We start from the raw sequence: 15,443 nt of genomic DNA, 5'->3' as shown, positions 1-15,443 counted from the left end.
GTATCTTTGATGCTCTTGTAACTCTGCCCTTACAAAGAGAACTTCATAATTGTTCTCTCTGGATCGCAGCAATCTGAGCGAATGCCTGGGGTCAGGCTGTGGGGGTGGCGGGGGGCAGGGCCCCAGAGAGCCACACCCTCAGGGCTTTAAATTCATACCCTGCGGTGTCCAGGGGTGACTCCAAGACCCTGTGGCTCCCCGAAGCCTGGACCTGAAGCTTGCAGGCTGAGAGCTGGGGGGTGAAGCTCCGCCAGCTTCTGCTCTTCAGGCTGCTCTTCCACTGTGCACTGTGGCTCAGGGGAGCCTTCTGGACTCACATGTCACTTGGTGTCAGCGGGAAACGGTGAGCCATAGTGGTGTGCGTGAGTTTGGAAATCCTTAGGCTTGTCTGGATTCAACCTCTGTGACTCTTCAGCCTACAAACCCTACATAACGGTTCCCAGCCACATCCCCTCAGGGTGGGGCCATGAGCATCTCAGGACCCAGCCTTCGGAAGCTGTGGAATGGCGAGCATCGTCTGCGTCTTCACCATTGCAAAGCTCAGAAATCACAGGGAAGATGCATTCCCTGCACCGATCTTTGAGACTCAGTACGGTGAGAAAGGATTTCACTAGGGACAGGAGGGAAACAGTAGCAGCCTGCTACTACTGGAAGGAGGGGAAGAAGCAATAGAGAACTTCCTTGGTTACCAATCGTGTCAAGAAACAGAAGTGGTTGGAAGGACATGGTGTGTACGGAAGGAAGTGAACCACTGCCTTTCTCTGGAGACCACAGCAATCTTCTGCCCGTGTTTTGGTGGCTATTTTTAGAGTGAGAGCTTTGCTGTTATCTCAGACCGACTCTAGCATACCTGACTGGCAGTGTGACTCTTTGGAAGAAGCCGGTGGCGATACAGTCTCGGCATCTGCTGTCAGGACAGCGGGTCCCCGGCCTGAGCCGCCACCAGATGTCCCAGCAGCCTGGGCCTGAGCTGGCTCTAGAACCCTGGTCCCGACTTACTGCCCAGTGCAGGTTGTGCATTGGGCGACAGACCTACTTGTTAGATATTTCAAATAATCATCAGCTCCACTGACCTTGGGCCAGTCATTTTAACCCGCTTGAACCTCGCTTCTCGCATCTGAAAAATGCCTGTCTTCAGGACCTTGGGGAGAACAGACCCCATGTGTCCGGGTGTCCCCAGCACAGGCGAACCTTTTGTGAACCTGTGTATATTTTCTCTCCACCCCAAGTACATTAATGTAGCTTGACACATACAGAAAAGGGAGCTGAAACAAGTGTGGGTGTGCCTGAGGCCTGCTTGAGTCTTGGAAGACGTGTTTTCATGAAAGTCCAGTCAACCGAGGTTGAGGACTGTGTCTCTGAGTTCCTGCGTCCCCAGGGTCAGTGCAACTCTCCCGCACACACAGTCCCTGGATGCCAGAGACCAGGCCACACAATCCTAGGAAGTTCTCTCCTGTGCCAAAGACACCAAATCTTTTTAAAGGGGCTGCGTGCACACCGTGCATTCCCGTGTCGTCACTCGGGCCTGACCCGGGAGCACAGCCAGCTGGAAAAGGAGGCCGAGGCCTCATCGATCCAAGGCAGAAGGGCTGGTACCCCGCTCTGGAGCCTCCTCGGAGCCACTCGGGTGACTGTGGGGAAGTATTCTTCTGACTACTTCTGAAGTCTGCTCCAGATCTACTATCTATTATGACAGTCAAGTTCAGGCCTAAGTAAGGCTTTGGGCACACGCATGCCCGTGCGTCTCTCAGCAGTTCTGGTTCTGTGGAGGTGTGGGGACAGGTGCCGCTAAGTTTTGAGCCTGGGTTGCTTGGGCAGCCTTGAGACAGCTTGAGGCTGTGCCAGGTGCAGTGCTGGGAGACAGTACGGCTTGGAAGAGTGAGCAGGTCAGTGCCATCCCAGTGTGCACCGAAGCTGGCAGGCAGGACAGTTGGCTCTGTTTGGATGATGGCTTCTCTTCGCTGGCCTGCGTCTGTCACTTACCCAGCACCAGCAGCACAACAAGCCAGGGAGCCCTCACAGCTGTGTCAGCCAAATCGAGGTACAGAGACACACACTCTGGGTGTGCTGCTTAGCAAAGGCAAGAGAAATCACGCCCGTCGCTTGGAAAATGCACTGAGTAACTGTTAGTCACTTCTCTCATCTAGACACTTAATTCCTGAAGCCTCAAAGTTTGTGTGTTTGATGACAAAATAGAAAACAACGTGGCTTGCTGTTGTAAACTTAGTAACCGATTTTAAAACTCGTCTCCAGCTTCAGTATGATTGAAGGTTTTAAATTCTCAGTCTTTCCCCACCACTTCCTAGACCAACAGGAATTCTCCTGGCTGACCATGCTTAGTAAATAAAGTCTTCAGTCTTTGGAGACAACTGCTTTCAGTTGACATTCAGCTGCGACAAGTTGCCCAGAAAGGGCGGTGTTCTGCCTCGCCCCTAATCCTCACAAACCTCCCCTCTCACCTTCCAGGAACTTAAAGTGCAGACATGGTTTGAGACAGATAACACTAACACAGTAGAATTTTAGCTCATTTCCCCCAGCCACCTTGCCTTGCAAAGTCAGGAAATGTGAAAGTTCAAGTTCTCAGAGTCGTCACCACCCCACAGACCCGGGCTGGTTCATGTTGCATGACTGGTCTCAGTCAGAAGCATCGTGGAGTCTGAATCAAATGTCCACCAGCCAGTGATCGCGGGGTGGGAGGGAAGGCTTTGGAAATATTTGTGCTTTTGCTTTCTCTTCGACAAGTCATTGTAACCTGCCTTTGAACTCTCGTATGTAAAATGCCTAGCTCACCAATTTGTATAGTATCAGATGACATCAGTGAAAGTGTTTTTATCACCAGTTAGCCTTTCCCAACGTGCTGTATTCCAGAGTTAATATAGTGGATTTGATAGTTATTAATAATCATATTTTCTGTCTAGTCAGGTAAGGAGTGTTCCTCTGTCTTGAGAAAGAATGGTTGGCTGTCTCATCAGTTATCTCACTCATTCTTATTTTAATCTACTGAAATTGGTATTGTGCATGTAATGACATGAACGGAACCGTTACCTTTTCTTCCTTCTGTCACATCTAGGGGTGTTTGGTTTGCATGATGGGGCTGCTGACATTAACTGATCACAGGAGAGTCCTAGTGACCTATAGCGGCCTGAGAATCAAGTAGGTCTCTACATTCTTGAGGTTTTTGTGGGGAGAAGAGTCATTAGCAATACAGAGAGCTTATATTCAAAATATCAGTAAAACTTCCTAGTCTTCTCTGACCCCCCTGTCTTCTTGCCAGGTTTTCTGTAGTGTAACTGATCTCTTCGAGCTCTTTATCTCTCATTTTCATTTTTCTTTACTTTCATTATTAAAGAGCAGTTTTGCAAGATCAGAGGGACACGGGCCCTTGGAGGCTTGTGGTCCTGCTCCCTGACCCACACACTGCATGTACCCATGAACACACATGCGCACCCAAAATGACTTGTCTCTGGCCAAGGCCAAATGAGAAGCACCCGGAAAATGTGCACGATGTTTCTATGCCCTTGCTTACTCCTCTTAAAAAAACTATCTTTTACTCTTGAACAGCGGACTCCTGGTTTTTCAGATTTCTTTCTTACTGTTGAACCAATCTTGGTGAAAGGAGACAGTAGTGGGTAAAGAGTTTTTCTTGTATTTGTTAAGCCTGCTTTTAAAATGACCCAATCTGTAGCATTTTCAAGTACTGACAACATAGGAAATACAAAGTTGGAGGAGCGCCGTTGTCAAGCTGAGTTCTGGGTGTTTAATGCTACTTGCTGATACAACTACCCTCCTCTGCAGAGATAAGAATGTTCCTTCTGGCGTGCACGGGGTAAGGGCTTCCCTGTGTGCGTCCCAGCTGAGGGGCCCGGACTGATTCTGTACGAGAAGTCTTTCTGAGATCTGCACCTGCCCCATGAGTAGAGGCCCGGATGCAGTACTGCACCCACTGCCCTTATTAATTGTGGAAAACACTCTTCGCTGCAGAAAAAAAATGGAAGGGCCTTACCTTTCCTGGTGCTTTCTCTCCTTTGTTCTCATGCATGCACATCCACATGCGTGCACACGTGCTCAGACTTTCACTCCCTGTCGAGGGTGAGGCGGCAGCTTCAGCTGTCAGTCCATCTGCTCGGGTCCTGCTGGCTGTCTCCTGAGGCAGCTGCTACTGCAGGCGTGTGGTCAGATCCCTTTGCCCAGGTGAGCAGAGTGCTTTGGCTGGACACAGCCCACGGGGATCGCAGTCCTCACATCCTGTGGTCTAGAGAAAGAAGCCATCATTCAGTCCCACAAAATGAACACCGTGTGCTGTGGTCTTGCCAGAGCTCCCACCAGCCTTTCCGTGGTCGCCCCTGTGGGTTGGGAAGGCCTGGCTGATCCTGGCGGGAGGTGAGGAGGCGTGGGACACAGTGATTATGACAGGGACGAAGGGGCCTGGGCCGATGCCTGAGGTTTGCGGAGCCCCACAGAGGACACAGCTTGTCAGGCCGCTCTCTGGATTGTTGGTGTGAGGGCCGAAATCACCCGGTCGTCCTCCGCGACAAAGAACAGGACCAGAGATGCCCAAGCAAGCGGAGTTTATTGAGCCAGGTGGCTGGGTCAAACCTTCCCGCAGGCACAGGCCGCACAGGGACAGCAAGGCCCAGACCGTAGGATGTCAGAGAATATATCGGCCCTCATCGGCCGCTACATGCGTCACAGCCGGGGCAAACTCAGAGAGTAACAAGCTTCACAGCTTTCTAAGAGCAGACGTCTCAGTCACGAGTCAGGAGCTGATACCAGGGTCGAGTTTCAGCCAGCTCCAGGAGCTGGCACCAGGAATGCCGCCTGCCTGCCCTCCTTTCTGGGCCAGGGTGATCAGAGACCCAGGCAGAGGGGCCTACCCTGGCACCAGGTGCTGTTAGGTGGGTTTGGCACAAGGCTACAGCTTCTGAAGGAGCCGGGCTGGGCTTCCTCAGACATGTGCTGCCGTGACTGTGTGGAAGTAAAGGCCCAGAATGAGGAGAAGCCCGATGAAGGGCAGCAATAAGGAACCCGCGCTCACTGACACAGCTTGTGGTGCTGTCACAGGGGAGCCCAGAGCGGACTGTGGGGCCTCACCTGCCCGCGCAAACTGTAATTTTCTGCAGACACACACAGAAAGGGTACTGGGCTCCTTTGCAAAAGGGGAAAGGAAACAACCCAGGGAAAGAGAGAGGGATACAGAGTACCTGGAATATCTTGCCAGCTTGGCTAATTTGGAACTTAGTCCCAAACTAACTGCTAGATCCCAGTGACAGTCTGAGAGCAGCTGCTCCAGAGAGAGAGAGCCGTCACCTCTCCAGAGCCATAGTTGGAAAGCCACTGCCTAGTGATCCCCCACAGTCCCTAGTTATCCCTCACATTCCCAGAATGCCGCTTAGCTCCGCCCCTGGGTCCTCGCGGTTCTCTCCCGGGTGCTGCTGGGAGTTGTAGTTTCCAGTCACTGGCGTAGGGGGCGGAGTCCAGAGAGCTGGAGTAGGGGTGGAGTCTACCAAGCTCTGCAGAGCTCCTTTAGACATCCTTCCCCTTACCAGTGGGGCTGGGTCTTCAGAGGGTGCTTCTGCTTCTCACCGGGGGATTGAGCAACAGCAGGAGCAGTAGCGGGTATTTCCCACTGTGGAGGAGGGCCTGGCTTATGTCACTGGCTTCCCTGGAAATAACCCCTCCCTGCTGCACGCTGAAGCCGGCCCCAGTTGCCTGGCTCCCAGTTTTACTTGGAAAAGACACTTCTGAGGAACATCTTCCTGGTTTGGCCATGTGCCCATGAGTCAAGCTTGAGATGGAGCCGGTGTCTTATGCTCGGGGTGGGGGCACTAAGCGGCCCCAGATCCTGTCTCAGGGTCCATGCCCCAGCACAGTGGGGGGCAGGAGCTGCCCGTGTGGATGTCAATGCAGACAGCACTGAAAGAGCAGAACACTGGTGGGGGGTGGAGGGGTGCCTCCCCTTAACCCCCAACTCCTCCTCGCCCTCGCCCTGGCTCTGGCAAATATGCTGTGGTCATGCCAGCTGCACCCCAGCCCACCCCATCCGGTTTTATTCTGAGATGTGGCAAGGTTGGCTCTTGGACCCAGGTACGCCCCCGCTCATACGCTATTTAAGTTCCAGTTCCATTTTGCATGTGATTCAGGATGTGCAGGTGTAAAAACAACAAGCAGTTGCCCCCATGCTGAGTTTCAGTGCAGGGATCCGGTGTCACCTCTGCAAGGCCCAGCGGGCTCCACACCACTGCCCGTGTCCCTCGGGGCACTGCTCATGTGCACGCCACGGGTGTTCTTCCCTGTCACAGTGTGTTCTTCCCAGCCTCTCGTCTCACACCGGAGAGCCCCACACAGGCCAGAACCTGGACTGCAGGCATGGAGGGGAGCCCCCCAGCCCCCCAGGGTGCCACACAGTGGGGGTCAGGAGCTCAGCAGCTGAACCAGCCTACAGTCGCGGGCGAGCCCTGGTCTGGCGGCCAGCGGGGTGCGTGGCCACACTCAAACCCATCGCACCCTCTGGCCTGTGTGCTGTCTGCACTGCTGAGGCAGGCGGCGGCCATGTGAGCGGGCTGCAGACTGGCAGCTCGTCCTGGCCAGATGCCTTGACAACACAGGTTGTGGCCTCAGAATCTGAGTTAGCGGTTGAGGCCATTTGGCTGCTCAGTCGCAGATTACCTGGCTGACAGCGTTGTCAGCGTCAAGGCATGTACTGAATCCTCTTACCGTGAAGCCTGCGGGGTTGCTCCTGGGCCTGACCAGCAGCTTCCGACACTCCCCCCCACCCACACACCGCTGCCCTTCCTCCCTGGGGTCTTCTCGGCCGTGGCCCCAGGCTGCCCAGCCCCTGGGCAGAGACAGACAGCTTTCCTTTCATCTGGAAGGGCAATCTTTTCTGGCCACCCCACCCCACGATCTGAAGAGGAGATGGCCTATTCCCAGGGCCTGGGCACGCGGCTCCCTCAAACGCAGTCAGTGTCACTGGCGACATCGGCCTCAGATCCGGGCCGCCGGCACCTCGCACAGCACGAGGATGGTTTCGCCTGAGAGCAGGATTAGAGCGGAGCGAATCCGTCACACCTGCCCACACTTTGCCCCGGGCCAGGTTCTCGCAGGCCTCACCTGTGCTCCGCCCCCACCACGCCTCAGGCTTTGCAGCTTGGCTTCTGCAGACTTCTGCTCTGGGGTCTCCATCAGCACCCGCACCCCGACACCAGCACAGCAGCAGGGGGCTGCCCTGCCTGCTTCGCAGTGAGCCCGGGTTGCGCACACAGCTCCAATACCCTGACCACGCACGAGACTTCCCGCCGGGGTGGGGGGTGTCCCAGGAAAGTCAGCAGGAGCGTATCTGTGTCCTGATGGTTGGAGATCTCAGGCCAGAGTGCAGAGCCCTTGGGCTGGGGCCCCCAGGACCCCCACAAGGCTCCACTGAACCCTGAGATGGCTTACTGGGTATGTGGGTGCGCTCTGATATTTTCTCTGTCCTTATCCAGCCTGACACCTGCCACTCGCTCTGGACTTTCTTCTGCCACCCATACCTGACTGCTTTCGTTGGGCCACCCCTGAATTTCCCAGTCTTACTAAATTCCTCTGTGCTGACATCCTTCACGAGGCAGAGCTCCCAGTCTGTGGGGCGGGAACCACGTCTCACCTCTGCTCTGGCGGCAGCTTAGCACAGTCCCTGGTTAAACAGAAGGAGGTGAATGTAGTCCTGGACAAAGTGAGGCGTTTGGCTGCTTGTAAGTCAAATCAAAGGCAAAAGATGTGGAAGTGTTCCAGGGCCGCCTGTCTCTGGGCCTCACCAGCACTCCTACAATTCAGTTGTCCTGCAGGCGCACACAAATGGCTCAATAAGGGTTCATTTACAAAAGGGGAAAGGAACAGGACACAACCCGGGGAAAGAGAGAGGTACAAGGTAATGAGAATGTCTTACCTGCTCGGCTGACTTAGACCTCTGGTAACGAACTGAAAGCTCCGAGTCACCTGGTCCCGAAAGCCAGAGAGAGGCGCGTCGGGTCCCGAAAGCGAGAGATGCCCGTTGGGTCATGTCTCCCTATTTATCCTCCAGTGTCCCAGAATGCTGCTTAGCTCCGCCCTTGGGTCCTCGCAGTTCTCTCCCGGGTGCTGCTGGGAGTTGTAGTTTCCAGTCACTGGCTTAGGGGGCGGAGTCCAGAGACCTGGAGCAGGGGGTGGGGTCCACAGGACTGCAGAGTTCCTTCAGGACATCCTTCCCCTTAACAGAAGCACACTCGTAAGTCCCCTCGATATTCATATTGTCTTTGATTTGTATGTAACCCACCAACTGGTGCAGAACCTGCCCCAACAGTGCTGGTGTTACATGTGGAACAAACACCTGGCAGCAGAAAGGAGCTGTATGAGCTGGCTGACACAAGGAACATAGCTTCATCACCAAAGAGAACCTTCCAGTTGGCAAAGCACATTGGCCGGTGGCCCCTGACCTGCCCAGTAAGACATTATTCCCACCTTGCAGTGAGGTCAAGAGAACTCCCGCCTTTCCACAAATCGCGTCTCAGGAAGTGGCTGTGGGGGTGAGCTGCCTTCCTCTTTCCGCAATTCCCTCTGCTGACCTGCGGACAGGACTATCCCGGTCTGGGAAGGAAGAGCATGACTCGATTTCTCCAGGATCCTGCACAAGTGGACACCTGCCTTGCCTGGGTGTCTGTGGAGACCCAGGTGTGGGTCACGCCGTGCTGCTCAGAGGGGCTCAGGCTAGGGGGCTGGGAGGAGCCCCCTCTTCCCCCGGCAATGGCAACCATGTCAGAATTTCAGAGAAATTCTGAAATTGCCAGCCGGTTGGGCTCCCCTGGCCTCGCGCTGAGTGTGACGGTGAGTGGGATGGCATCGGAAGGTGAAGCCACTCACCCCAGATGGTGTGACCAGGATTTGAAGCCGTGGGACTCTGAGACCTTTCAAGAAACCTCAGATGGATTTTTCTTTTCATCATGTGTTGAGTAAAGTAGAGAGATATCACTTCTCTCTTTTTTCTCCCCCCAGGACAAGACATTTCAAAGAAAGTATTAAGTTCATTCACGAGTGCCGACTCCGGGGAGAAGGCTGTCTTGTGCACTGGTAGGTAGTCAACTCCTTTCCTGAGAAGAGCCTACAATGTTCTACTCAGCTTGATTGCTCCTCATGTGAGGTGTGATTATTTCCTCGCCTAGTAGTTCTTTATTTTATTTTTAAAATCATTTTTCACTTATTTTTAATGGATGTGATATTCGGATACCTCAGCAGGCATCAACACCATGGGGTACCCCTCCCCAGCTCACCACTGGAGCCCTGTGAGCTGTTCGCCTTTGTTTTGTACGTGTTGAAAGAGGACCTGAAATGTTTTCTTCTTTTTCACACTCAGGGTTGCTTTAGGGACTGTTAGGGTCCTGGACATAGGAACAGTTAGCCTCTTACTAACATGCCATTACAGCCCCCCACCCCCAGGGTAGGTTAGAGTTGTGGTTCCCTGAAATTCCAGTGGCCTTTAAGACACTGTTTCCTTCTAGAGAGTTCTGATTACATTTGTGGGTGCTTAGCACTGTGTTAGTGTCCAACCCAAAGACCATTTCTTCTCCATTTGCCTGTGGGGGCTTTGATCTTGCTTTGCAAAGCTCTGAATAGACGCTTAGCACTCAGCTGGCCACTGACATCCAGCTCCGCTTTGCGGGTAACACGCACAGATACATACACACCCCATAAAGGACAACTGTTGGAACACACACCACCCAGGACATGAGCTCGGCGCCAGCCTGGAACATGTCAGCTCTCCCTGAACATTGCCCCTTGTTTGACTACAGACCAGATCACTCAAATAGCGTCACTGCCTCTGCTATGAAACCCGCAGCCAGCCAGAGTTCTGGTGCCAGAACTGGCTGTTGTTAAGTGCAGGTTGAACCTGCCCCTGAACTCTCTCCCGAGTGAGGCCTGATGTTAATGAACTGAAAACGTAACGTCTTTTTGAGTTTCCCCAAAGGAGTGCAGTGCACAGCCTCAGCTCCTGGGAAGCCTTGCTGCAGGCCCACGGCTCCAGTCACGCCTGGCTCTCCAGAGGGGCCTGTTGCATTCTAACTAATGGAAGGGCCAGGGGAGCAGGGACACGCCATAGTTTGCCTCCCAAATGGTGCTCTGAGATCGAACACCGTGCTCGAGATAGGGTAACATTCCATTTCACTGCAAAAGAGAGGCAGACAGGGAAGAAACACAAATGTAGGCTCATTTATATTTTCTTTAAAGCACTTTGGTATGCTCGTGGCCAATTTCAAAAGGTACTTCTAAAATCTGATAGCTCTGAAATCTCCAGGGTTATAGCTCAAAAGGATGCATTGTTATTGAAAACTCAGTATTTCTCATTTGAAGCCCTAGGGAAGAATCAGCACTTAACAGTGACTTTATTATGATTACTATTATTATTTATACTTTCGTGGGTGGAAGCCTGATGTTCGAGGATTGCAGACAGTTGTACAAATCTGAACATAGTCTTTTCTGAAAACGAAAAACTCGCTAAACTTCCGTTGCCAGCTCACTCTACGTCTGACACAGCACCACCTTTTTGTGACCGCATTAATTTGCATGTACATTTAAATTTGTACATGGTACATTTAAAATTGACCCTTTGCTCAGTCTGCTAGAGACAATTAACCGTTACTGTCTGCAGAGTGCTCACCTAGGCCTGAGTCTCAGCCACGTGAAGCGTGCCTGTCCTGGTGCCTGCTTAGTTATATCAAGAACCGGAAGCCTTCAGCAAGAACATCTATATTTAATGGGCTTTTTAAATTATAGATTTAGCCCTCATATATTTATGAAAACCAGATTTTGAAAATGCATGAAACTTGCTCAATGACTGCAGGTTATAAATGGATTTGTTGCTTAGATCCTGACTCTTCGAGCCCTCTCGATGTACCTTTGTTATTTTATCTGCCTGGGGCGGGAGGATAAAGAAGGGTTCAGGAGTGACAGAAAATTGTAAAACTAATCCAAAAAGTTGTTACAAACCAATAAATAGCACTTCAGTCATTAAATTAGTAGATAAGTCAGTAAGTACGTGTCTGGAGCCGTAACCCACAGAAAATCAAATGAGCCTTGTGCCGATAAAGAATGCTGGAGATTTTTTTTTTTTTAAAGATTTATTTATTTGTGCATACAAAACTGGGGTACAGGCCAGAGGCTCAGGGGCGGCGAGAGGCTTCACCAGAGACAGAGTGGGGAGCAGAACAGGCAGATCGACGAAGTCCACTGCTTAGGGGAGCAGCGGGCGGGTCAGGAGATGTCTGCCGCGCCATGTGGTCACCTCCAGGGCAGGCGGGGATCGAGCTCATGGGGAAGCGGCTTCAGCTTCTCAGTGCTGTGCTTTAACCTGCTGCGCCACCAGGGAGGGCCGAATGCTGGAGATTTTAGTGTTAAGAGTTTGCATGCTTCGGAGGAGTGTCCTGTCGCTCACTGCCTTGGGGCCCAGTCGTAATGCAGCTCAGGAAGGCTTTCCAGAATGGGGGGTCCCCAGCTCCAAATGGGTGGGGCCCCTCGTGTGGATCCTGAGCCTTCCTGCCTGGGGTGGGGTGTTCTGTCTGCCTGCAGCCTGGCCGGCGTGTCCAGGAGCGTGACCCTGGTCATCGCGTACATCATGACCGTCACTGACTTTGGCTGGGAAGATGCCCTTCACACTGTCCGCGCCGGGAGGTCCTGTGCCAACCCCAACCTGGGCTTCCAGAGGCAGCTCCAGGAGTTTGAGAAGCACGAAGTCCACCAGGTAAGCCCGCTCGGGGTGCTGGCCACCTCGGCCAGTCTTCTGCTTACCACTAGGTCCTGGAGGTTGAAGTTGCAAAGGCCCCCGGACAGGTCTGGGTCAGGGACACCCCACGTGGTCTCAGGGAGGCATCTGTGGCCCTGACCCCGCAGCTCAGCAACAGCACATCCCCTTGACCGCCTCGCCAAGGCGGAAGCTGCTATTTCCTCCCTGTGGACCTGAAGTGTCATTTTCTTAGTTTGCTTTCCAGGTTTGTCCAAACTCCGGGAGAAGCCACTGTTTCTCTTGTTTCGCACCCGTAAGCCAACCACAGAGCTTTGATTGCCTGATGGCTATTTACTCGCGTTTGCATGCAGCCAAATCTGCGCTGTGAAAGACCAGCCTCTTTCCAGCGTGGGGGTGTCGCGTTGGCCTGTATGTGCATGTGTAACAGCAGTGGCCTTATCTCCGACTCCTCCAGTACCGCCAGTGGCTGAAGGAAGAATACGGAGAGAGCCCTTTGCAGGATGCCGAAGAAGCCAGAAACATTCTGGGTAAATATAAAGAGCAAGGGCGCGCCGAGCCCCAGGCAGGCGCCAGGCCGTGGGGCAGCCTGCAGACCCTGCCCGCCCTGGCCTACGGCAGCTACGCCCGAGAGACCTAGCGAGGCCCGGCGGGCGCCCGCCTTGGCTCGTCCTGTGGGCTCCTGCCCATGCCCGGTTGCCCTCCTCGCCGCCTGTCCCGCCCGGCTTGCTGCGCTGGCCCCGGAGGCCCGGGCGCGCCCGCCGGAGCCGGCTGTCTGCGCGTGCATGTGTGACCTCCGCTGCCCGCCCGCTGGAGAGTCAGGTCCAGGCTGCAGGATGGACGTCGCCACCGTCCCCTTTATCCAAGACTACGCGAGGGAGGCGGTTGACAGTGGCACCTGCACCGCGGTCAGAAGCGCCTGGTGCCCGCCAGCCGTCAGCACGCAGAGCTCGGGGCGCTACGTGGCTGAGCGCAGCCGCTGCCCCCGGCCCCGACGGGCTGGGCAGGGAGTGGCCGACCCCGCTGCCCCGGCCTGAGTCGGGGCTGGAAGGGCGCGGCTGGCGCGCGTGCTGGCATCACCGCAGGGCAGGGCGGGCGGCGGGCGCTGGCCTCTGGGGCAAGGCCGCGAGGGTTCCACTGCGCGAACTCGCCTCAAGCCTCGGGCTCCACTTGTTGGCTCTTCGGCGTGGCCGCTGCTCCAAGGCTGGTGCTCCGGGCGCCTTGGTCTGCTGCTGCTCAGCCTTACATCCTCCCCGCCTCTCGCTGCTGGTCTCCATCGCAGGGGCCTCTTCTCAGGGCTTGCATGCACCTGCAGGAAGCGGGCGGAACCAGCGCTTCGCTTTTAAAACTACATTGGCCAATGCCTGGGACGAGGCACCTTGGTGTACGCTGTGGATTTGATATTTGACCTCAGCTACCTCATTAAATGTTTTCGCAAAAGGTGTTTTTTGTTTTTCCCATCTACTCTGCCTCACTGGCTTGGAAAACGTTCTACCAGGATTGCTTTGGAAGCCAAAGGGAAACGATGCATATGGTTGAGCTGTTGAAACTTTCTGCCCTGAGCGCAGATAGTGCTTCCTGGTGGGAGCTGGGGGGGCGGAGAAGTGGGGGGGCACGGGGCGTCGGGAAGGCTGTGGGCAGGCCTTGATACTCAACTCAGATTGTTTTAAGCACGGGGAGCCCCGTGAATGAAAAACCAATGCTTGACATCTCCCTGAAAAGGTGGAACCCCATTCCTATGCATTCCACTATGAAAAGAACCCCTGAAGGAGTGTCGTCTCGCTGGCCTGTGAGGTTATATCCTGACTGACCCCTCCCTGGCAGATGCACAATGAGAAAGGAACCTCACCCTTGGTTTATCCATTGACAGCTGAAATAAGTCAGCCTATCAAGTACATAATTTTTCTGATGAAAAAAAAAAAAAGAAGAAGAAATGAAAATGTGTGAACAGAAAGGGAGAGAAAGGGACAGACACTGAGCATGTGTGCACAGGTCTGAGCTCTCACCACTCCTGTAGGGCCTGAAATGCCGTTTGAATATTTGTCGCCAGTAATGTTCTTTCTCCACAGCCAACCCGGGGATTCTGAAGTACTGGGCTTTTCTCAGAAGACTATAATGCACCTGATGTTTCTGAAATATGGAAAAGCCACAGCACTTAGGCGGGTGCTCTCCAACCAGAAAAGCAACCAGAGTTTATCTTTAAGTCCCAGAGGGGATGTGTCAACCTGTTTTTCATTTGAAACTGAAGGCCTGTGTCATGGTGGTGTTCTTTGTTGGGCTGGAGGGTGCTGTTCAGCTAGGGGAAATCTATTCACTCGCGTGCCTGTTTCCTTGACTCTGATGCCTCTAAAACAACCTCACGAGCCCGCACCCCGTCTTGCCTCCTGTCCATCACCGCAGTCACTCCTCCTAGGTCTCAGCTGCTCAGACTCTGCTCGCCTGTTCTTAATTTCCCAGCTTGGGAAACATCTCTGAGGTGTGTCTTATCCCTGGCTTGTATCCCTCCTGCTGGACCACACCATGCACATGTTTGGTTAATAAAGGACAAAGAGCCACGTCTAACTTCCTGTGCCACCGTGTTTCCTTAGACGGGCGAGAGTCGGAAGCGGCCCTTGCACCCCGATGCAGGCTTGATTTTAGAGGCCGTTGTTTTCCTCCAGGAGGGAACACAGTAGCTCCCAGCTACAGTGAATTCGTTTCTCCATGAGGGAAAACTTGATCTTCAAGTTTTGCTGAAAACTTGGCCATCAGAAATCAGGATGGCTGAGCTCATGTTTTATCTGAAAACACTGGGGTAGAACATTGGGCACCCCTGGACATTTCTGCAGCAAATTTTGCACCCTCCAAAGAGGTCTGGCCACTGTTGCACACAAAGACAAAGCACTTTCATAGAATTCATGTTATGGAGAGCGGAGAAAAGAGAGTAGTTTCCAATGAAAGACCCAAATTTACCCCTTCACTTGTGAGTAAAAGCCCAGTGAAATGCAAACCGGGGCCACTGATAATACCAAAAAAATGCCACAAGTCTGAGGAAACTTCTGGTAGGGAACCACAGGAAATGTACAGAGGAGGCCAGGCAAGTCTGAGCAGACAGGAGCAAAAGCAAAGTACAAATCAAGAGGATGTTGCCATCGTCTGCTCCCCACGTGCCTCCTCCCCCGGCCGCACCAGCCCAGAGCTGAGAAGCCAGTGAGCCCTTGTCCACGTGGGTCCCCGAGTCCAGCCCTCCATGTTGCATGGTTCCCCCCCTCCAGTGGGGTGCAGAAGGGGCTACCTCTAACAAATCAGTGTGGGGGGGACGGGTGAAAATTTCACTTTTGTACTCCAGGGTGATTCGGCTTGAACTTGAGGAGCTGCGTGCTGAGCTGACCTGGCAGGCTTGGACTTTACTTGCTCCGTCTTGTATCCAGTGCTGAGAAGCTCCTGGGGAGGAGCTTAGGAGGGTGGGAGCGGAGTGTTGGGGTGAAGAGGACCTGCTGGGGGTGCCCTCGGGGTGTGAGGTGGTACACTGGCCAGTTTCGGGCCTTGGAATGCCTGTTCTGACTCCAGAGCTGCTGCGGACCCAGGTGGGCTGTGCAGGTGCACTAAGACCTACACGCACCAAGCAGGTGTCCACTCGGGCCCTGTTCACTGGCGGAGGCGCAGAGGGGCCAGGAAACAGTGAAGCTGGACATGTTGGCGCTTCTCTGCCTGGCCCTGC

General features: G+C 53.9%; 1 protein-coding gene across 1 annotated transcript in view; it reads left to right on the top strand.

Moving 5' to 3' along the window:
* The window catches only part of DUSP22 (dual specificity phosphatase 22), a 48,372-nt gene extending 34,067 nt beyond the window's left edge, over nt 1–14,305 (top strand). The window contains exons 5-8 of the mRNA XM_004694986.2: nt 9,004–9,078; nt 11,572–11,743; nt 12,201–12,273; nt 13,813–14,305. Coding sequence (XP_004695043.1) covers nt 9,004–9,078; nt 11,572–11,743; nt 12,201–12,273; nt 13,813–13,859 — 367 coding nt within the window. The 3' untranslated portion in view covers nt 13,860–14,305. The remainder of the gene's footprint in view (nt 1–9,003; nt 9,079–11,571; nt 11,744–12,200; nt 12,274–13,812) is intronic.
* Nucleotides 14,306–15,443: the final 1,138 nt, after the last annotated feature.

Source organism: Condylura cristata, unplaced genomic scaffold (genome assembly GCF_000260355.1).
Source record: "Condylura cristata isolate star-nosed mole 26May11 unplaced genomic scaffold, ConCri1.0 scaffold00052, whole genome shotgun sequence".
Classification (NCBI taxonomy): domain Eukaryota; kingdom Metazoa; phylum Chordata; class Mammalia; order Eulipotyphla; family Talpidae; genus Condylura; species Condylura cristata.
The sequence above is the reverse complement of the archived record's forward strand: the minus strand, read 5'-3'. Positions and strand labels throughout refer to the sequence as shown.